Genomic DNA, 7,955 nt, shown 5'->3' with positions numbered 1-7,955 from the left:
AGGTGTGCCGAAAATGGTCCGTATCGTTCCATGTTTTGGTATAGCCCCCATATAGACCGATCTCCCGATTTTACATCTTGGGTTTATAGAATCCGTAGTTTATATACAATTTGTCTGAAATTAGAAATTTATATGTATTTTGGGACCATAAAGAGGTGTGCCACAAATGGTGAGTATCGGTCCATGTTTTGGTATAGCCCCTATATAGACCGATATCCCGATTTTACTTCTTGGGCTTCTAGAATCCGAAGTTTTTATCCAATTTGCCTGAAATTGGAAATCTAGAGGTATTTTCGGGCCATAAAGTGGTGTGCCGAAAATGGTGAGTATCGGTCCATATTTTAGTATGGCCCCCATAAGAACGATGTCCCGATTTAACTCCTTGGGTTTCTAGAAACCGTAGTTTTTATCCGATTTGCCTGATATTGTAAATGTTGTCCTATTTTAGGCTCACAAAAACGTGTATCGGATTAAGTTTTTATCGGTCCTTTTGGTAATGCCTCCATATAGACCGGCTTCACTTCTTGAGGGTATAGAAGGCGCACTGATCATGAAAATTGCGTGAAACTCAATTTAAAATTTCCAGATTTTACTTCTCGGGTGAATCTACAGATTTCAGATTTCAAATCAAGACGTTATTTTACAATTTTCTTGCACACTTACAAGAGATGTTAATGATACCTCTAAAACTCAAACAAAAATGGTTCTCATAAATCCAGAATCTGATATAGTCCTCATAGGTGAAATCTTTAAATTTATCTTCGGGAAGTGTCCTCAAGTCCTCAAGCCCTCCTGAAATTTCAAAGGAAACCCTAATATTTGGTTCATGGTGGTGGGTATTTAAGATTCGGCCCGGCCGAACTTACTGCTGTATATACTTGTTAATAATATTTTCTTCGTTTTAAAATTTAAAAACACTATAGAAAAGCAAATTACATTATCCAGTTTTATTCTAGTGTTAGAAAATGTGGTGTTGTAGATATATGGGTCTCGTTAGAAAAAGATTTTCAACAATCATTCAAATTTTTAGAGCCAACTTCGTATTCACTATTCGGTATTTTTTCGTCAGGGTATATCTAGATGGCATTGTGTATTACTGATGCTTGCAATTTGCAAACTTTTTAAATCCACCATTTTGCACCATTGGTGCAAATGTTGGATATTTGCAGTGGATGCAAATATTTAGCGATAATTTTTCTCGTGAGACCCAATGTTGGAATCTTCCAAGGGTTTTTGAATAAGCTTGGGCCCTTCTCTGAAAACAATTGGATTGAAGCAGCTGAAGTCAACGACGTTATTATGTGACGTGAACCATGTGATTCTTTAAATGAAAGCTCCCACCTACACCCAATGCAATTTTTTTCAAATGCAAACGTTTTTAAGAAATCAGATAAATTTTTCACTTTCTTCAAAGATAAAGCCATATATCCTTTTCGTGTCATGTTAACTGATAAAAAAAGGGAGCCACCGTGGTGCAATGGTTAGCATGCCCGCCTTGCATACACAAGGTCGTGGGTTCGATTCCTGCTTCGACCGAACACCAAAAAGTTTTTCAGCGGTGGATTATCCCACCTCAGTAATGCTGGTGACATTTCTGAGGGTTTCAAAGCTTCTCTAAGTGGTTTCACTGCAATGTGGAACGCCGTTCGGACTCGGCTAATAAAAAGGAGGTCCCTTGTCATTGAGCTTAACATGGAATCGGGCAGCACTCAGTGATAAGAGAGAAGTTCACCAATGTGGTATCACAATGGACTGAATAGTCTAAGTGAGCCTGATACACCGGGCTGCCACCTAACCTAACCTAACCTAACTGATAAAACGATTTTCGAAAGCTTCAATTAATATTTTCCAAAGAAGTCAAGAATTTTACTTCCAAACCGCCAACTTACTTACCGCCAGAAGAAAAAAAAACTGGCATTGAAGATATTGAGTACTCATTTCCTAGTAACGAGTACTCACAAAATTAGTCAGTAACGAGTACTTGTAACCAAATACTCGTTACTTTCCCAACACTAATAATCTCTCTTTCTAAACACATACATGTTTATAGGGTATTTCTAAATTAATATATGTTTGCATCTAAGCATATTATATTTACAAACATTCTATGTCCCAAACATAATATGTTCTAACATATTAACATATATGTCCCAAACATGTTATGCTAGTTTATGAACATTATATACTTACACTTAAAAATATTGTGTTAAAAAATTTGAGTCCAAACATATAATTTTTATACCCAAACATATGAAAAATAGTCTTTTTCGTCCGTGTAGTATTATGAGGAGAATGTCCACACATCGGAATTCATAATGGATGGGATCAAAAGCGAGAGGAAACTGTTTAGGTAGCTGGAGATATCAGAACGTAGCTGAGATAGCGCCGTCCTGGAAGTAGAATGGATCGGGTGAAAGGTTACCCCCTGCACTATATCAGGTCCTGTTGGGTGAGGAGGAGGGAATGCTGCTTCACTGAGAGCATTTGGGAGTAATGCTGCAGATGCTATTGCGGTGTCTTAAAGTGACATCCAGTGCAGAATTCTGTACGGTCTGGATCTCGCTTATACTGGGAGTCCTACCGGGAGCCGCATAATCGATAAGTACACCCTCAAAAAAATCACTTCTGTAACATATACCCCAAACACATTTTGCTTCAAGCATATATATTTTCAGGATTTGTCCAAGCAAAATATTGTTTGTATTGTTCAAACATATTATGTTTCACCTTAGGCATACACTGGTAGAAAAAATTTTTAATGACATTTTCTTTGTGTGTATATATGTTTGCAGGATTTTCTTTGTGTGTATATATTTTTAGGCGCCAATTACTTCCATTCTTTTACGTGCAGCATACTCTCTAGGTCTCTCTTTCTAAATTAATATATGTTTGCAGCCAAACACATTATATATGTTTATAGGCTATTTCTAAATTAATACATGTTTGCATCTAAGCATATTATATTTACAAACATTCTATGTCCCAAACATAATATGTTCTAACATATTAACATGTATGCTAGTTTATGAACATTATATGCTTGCACTTAAAAATATTGTGTTAAAAATTTTTAGTTCCAAACATATCATTTGTACACCCAAACATATGAAAAACAGTCTTTTTCGTCCGTGTAGGTCTTTTGAATAGTCTTCTTATATTTTCGTCCACGAGACAATGTCTTCAAGATTTGTTCTCTACTCCAACGTTCTTAGCGTCCAAAGAAGAACAGATTATGACATAAAACATTCAAAAAGTGGATTAAAAAACGCTGATAACACCAGAAATTATCTGAATAGTGAAGGCCAATTTTGATTGAAATCCACGCCGCAGTAGTGCAAACTTGCTCGTGAGTTGAACATATCGCTAGAACGGTTAACCAAGAAGTTAATTGCCACCAAAATCTACGAATCTCCGCACTTTTGTGCCTCTGGCTTTTTGGAGAGTAAGGTTGGCACTACAAAATATGAAAGTTCAGCTTATCTCAAGACTGCGCTTCACCGGCTATCGGCCAAGTTTGAAGGCATAATTCGTGCCAAATGATGTCAACTCGAACAAATCTAAATTTATTATAAAGTTGGATGTGATTTCTGAAGTTTTTGCTATTGAAGAAAAAAATTTAAAAAAAATATATATAGAGCTTTTCCTTGTTACATATCAGCCATCCTGTATATGAACCGATATGGATATAATGATTATACCCCCATCCCATTGTGGAGGGTATAAAAATTTTCTATTCTATTTTTATACATCCAATGTATCGATTTGATGCTTTGGTCATATTACAACTTAACTGGTCAACCCATATGTTCCCATAGCAAAACGCCCTTACCTAGGGTAGTACGACATGTATATTTATATTTTATCCAAAATTTCGTATTAAACACCACTATGCTCTTGAATCCAATCACGAACGTAGGCAACTCTTGAATAAATTCCCGGATAATGTGGTCTTGCACAACCAAAACCCCACGAGACAACACCCACCAGAAGTCTGGATTCGGTAACTAAAGGACCACCAGAATCCCCTTGGCAAGCATCTTTACCACCTCGGGCATGGCCAGCACATAGCATTCGATCAGTTATACCACCAAAAATACTATATCGCATGGAACATTTCTCCTGATTAAAGATGGGAACATCAGCTTGACGTAGCCATTCACGTGACTCAAAAATGTTTTGGGTATTACCCCAGCCGCTAACATAGCAGTCAGTACCATCGGTTATGTTGGCCATAGATTCGGGTAGTTGGACTGGCTGTTTCGTTTCATCCAATTCAAATGTACGATTCAATTTTAAAAGCGAATAATCATAGTCCACATTGCTTATGTTAAATTTTTCATGTTGAACAATTTTCTCGACATCTATCAGTTCTCCACCTTTGTTGGGTACACTGCTGCCGAGGCGTACTTTAAGTTCATCAGCAGAGCGGCCACTGAAAGAGAAATTTGAGAAAATGTTTCTTATATCCTAAATAAGTGTCTGGTATCAGATAGTCATGATTCTTACTACGTGCAATGGGCTGCAGTCAGTATCCATTGATTGGAAATTATTGAACCTCCACATATGTGGCCTCTGGTTTGCAATGATACCTGATGGGGAGCATCGGTAATATTGATTTTTACACCACCAACTATTCTTCCGTCTGGTAAAGGCTTCATGGTTTCCCCCTGTGCGAATTGCCAAGCTTCAACTTCAACGATGATATTCACAATTCCAAATATCAATGGAATAAGGATCAAATTCCATAATTTCCACATCTTTAGCGTAACACCCGCGTTAAGTCTGCAACAATTTAACTGTGTATTGAATTCAATGCATTTTGGGGTTTTTATATGCCATCGGAGTAATGGGTTGTATGAAGTTTCTATTGGTACTTTTGTATTACACTGCATATGGCAACATTCATGATTAGAGAAGAACATAATTAGATGTAATTTAATGTCAATAATTAAATTTATGGGGGTGCAATCAAGGTATGTGGGTTCGACCCAGAGAATGATATCTGCTATTGAATTTGTTATATGGATTATGAGGTCAATATCTACCTTCGGTCCTATTAGTTAACGCCAATAGTCGAGTATTCACGACAGAGACGGTTCTTCTTGACTGAAATGCAACTGCCAATCTTTCACCTAAATTAATTCAATTTTATAATACCATAAATTAGCAAAAATCATGCATCATGCATATGTATAAAATTAAATTAATCACATAGCGGTTCTGGTATTTTAGATTGATATTCTAATGGATTATATGCGCCGCCGACAAAAATGGTCCGGCTTCATTCTCTCTTATAAATCAAATAGCTTCGTGACTTAATTGATTTCAAAACTAAGCATAGGCCCGGCCTATAGACCATGAACAATTTCGGCACTTTAACGGTATACCATATAATTCCATAAAAACCTCAAATAATTTTAAGCCCTTCGATTCGTCTATTATCATATTATTGAAGAATTACGCGCTAAGAAAAAAAAACTGGAAAACGGTTATCGCAAACGTTGTTCTTTTCTTGCAGTTTTTTTTACACCCTGCGCCACACTGTGGAACAGGGTATTATAAATTAGTGCATAGATAGACATATGGTGTCTTTGGCTATATTGTTCAGGGTCGGCCCCTGAGTCGACATAGCCATGTCCGTCTGTCTGTGAAGACATTTTTGTAATCAAAGTCTAGGTCGCAATTTAAGCCCAATGGACTTCAAATAACCCTATAGATTTTGGAAGAAATCGGTTAAGTTTTAGATATAAAGGGTGATTTGTTAAGAGCTTGATAACTTTTTTTTAAAAAAAAACGCATAAAATTTGCAAAATCTCATCGGTTCTTTATTTGAAACGTTAGATTGGTCCATGACATTTACTTTTTTTTCATTTAAATGTTGACCGCGGCTGCGTCTTAGGTGGTCCATTCGGAAAGTCCAATTTTGGGCAACTTTTTCGAGCATTTCGGCCGGAATAGCCCGAATTTCTTCGGAAATGTTGTCTTCCAAAGCTGGAATAGTTGCTGGCTTATTTCTGTAGACTTTAGACTTGACGTAGCCCCACAAAAAATAGTCTAAAGGCGTCAAATCGCATGATCTTGGTGGCCAACTTACCGGTCCATTTCTTGAGATGAATTGTTCTCCGAAGTTTTCCCTCAAAATGGCCATAGAATCGCGAGCTGTGTGGCATGTAGCGCCATCTTGTTGAACCACATGTCAACCAAGTTCAGTTCTTCCATTTTTGGCAACAAAAAGTTTGTTAGCATCGAACGATAGCGATCGCCATTCACCGTAACGTTGCGTCCAACAGCATCTTTGAAAAAATACGGTCCAATGATTCCACCAGCGTACAAACCACACCAAACAGTGCATTTTTCGGGATGCATGGGCAGTTCTTGAACGGCTTCTGGTTGCTCTTCACTCCAAATGCGGCAATTTTGCTTATTTACGTAGCCATTCAACCAGAAATGAGCCTCATCGCTGAACAAAATTTGTCGATAAAAAAGCGGATTTTCTGCCACTGATTTTGGTAATAAAATTCAATGATTTGCAAGCGTTGCTCGTTAGTAGTCTATTCATGACGAAATGTCAAAGCATACTGAGCATCTTTCTCTTTGACACCATGTCTGAAATCCCACGTGATCTGTCAAATACTAATGCATGAAAATCCTAACCTCAAAAGAATCACCCTTTAGCTCCCATATATATTTTTCGCCCGATATCTACGAATAGGGCCCCGGAAGCCAGAATTTCCCCCTGATTTACTTTAAATTTTGCACAAGAGGTGCAATTGATAGTGTCGTAAAGTTTGCCAATTTTGGTTGAAATTGGTTCTGATTTATATATCCCCCGGTTTTCACTCATATGACAACAGAGGTCAAAGTTGTAATCAGATTTAGGTGAAATTTTGCACAGGGAGTAGAAATAACATTGTAACTAATTTGGTTGAAATCGGTTCAGATTTAGATATAGCTCCCATATATATGTGTTTCTTATTTCGGCAAAAATGGCCAACATATCCAAATTTTCCTTGTAACATCACCGCTGCTAAGTCGAAAACGTAATAACTTTAATTTTCCTATACTAGTAATACATAGCTATTGACCGATAAATCATAAATACGCTTTTGCAAAGTTGCCTAAAATTTATCAGATTTAAATATTTCCCATATTGTGTTCCACCCAGACTGAAATTTTAAGTCTACAGTTTTTTCGAAGTCTAACAAAGTTTGTCCAGGTCGAGTTAGATTTAAATACATTTATACACGGATGAAAAAGACTGTTTTTCATATGTTTGGCTATAAACATTATATGTTTGGAATACAAATTTTTAAACACAATATTTTTGAGTGCAAGCATATAATGTTCATAAACTAGCATAACATGTTTGGGACATATATGTTAATATGTTAGAACATATTATGTTTGGGACATAAAATGTTTGTAAATATAATATGCTTGGATGCAAACATATATTAATTTAGAAATAGCCTATAAACATATATGTGTTTAGTAGCTTGGAGCGCTATTTAACAGGGAGCAATATTGAATTAAGTTGGTGGTTGTTGCTTGTTATTACAAAATTTACATTTTATTTTTCCTTGGGCAATTGATCAGCTACTTCTTTGATCCTTACAAACTGTGTGGTCCGCTGTTCGAATCCCCGTCCGGCAAAAGGTAAAATTAAAATAAAAAAAATTGAATAATTTCTTCTACAATGTTTGTATTACAGAAAAAGGTGCTAAGAACTAAAAAATGTCTTGGAAGTGAGAAAAATGTGGGGGAATATACAATTAGGCAGAAACAAAATTTTGAGCATTCAGGTCGAAAACCTATGTTGTTAGCACCTATATTACCTGTTTATTTTCATAATTCATTATTCATGATTGTAAATATATAAATAAATAAATAAAATTTTGAGCACAATATTGTTTGGGAGAATTTTTTTAAGCATATAATATTTTTGGGTGCAAAAT

General features: G+C 36.3%; 1 protein-coding gene across 1 annotated transcript; it reads right to left on the bottom strand.

Moving 5' to 3' along the window:
• Positions 1 to 3,825: 3,825 nt before the first annotated feature.
• Positions 3,826 to 4,812, bottom strand: LOC142224185 (trypsin-1-like). Its single transcript, XM_075293971.1, has 2 exons — positions 4,507 to 4,812; positions 3,826 to 4,432 (listed from the first exon to the last, which is right to left on the bottom strand). Exons 1-2 carry the CDS (start codon positions 4,755 to 4,757, stop codon positions 3,877 to 3,879), a joined length of 807 nt encoding a protein of 268 aa, XP_075150086.1. The 5' UTR covers positions 4,758 to 4,812; the 3' UTR covers positions 3,826 to 3,876.
• Between the last annotated feature and the right edge of the window lie 3,143 nt (positions 4,813 to 7,955).

The sequence above is a fragment of the Haematobia irritans genome, chromosome 2 (assembly GCF_050003625.1).
Source record: "Haematobia irritans isolate KBUSLIRL chromosome 2, ASM5000362v1, whole genome shotgun sequence".
In the NCBI taxonomy this organism is placed as follows: domain Eukaryota; kingdom Metazoa; phylum Arthropoda; class Insecta; order Diptera; family Muscidae; genus Haematobia; species Haematobia irritans.
Note: the sequence above shows the minus strand (reverse complement) of the source record. Positions and strands in the feature narration are given on the sequence as shown.

Excerpts from the sequence above, each read along its gene's own strand:
- LOC142224185 (XM_075293971.1), bottom strand. The coding sequence starts at position 4,757 with ATGTGGAAATTATGGAATTTGATCCTTATTCCATTGATATTTGGAATT. Across the intron at positions 4,433-4,506 it reads ACTGCAGCCCATTGCACGTA|TGGCCGCTCTGCTGATGAAC; the intron begins GTAAGAATCATG and ends TTTCTCTTTCAG.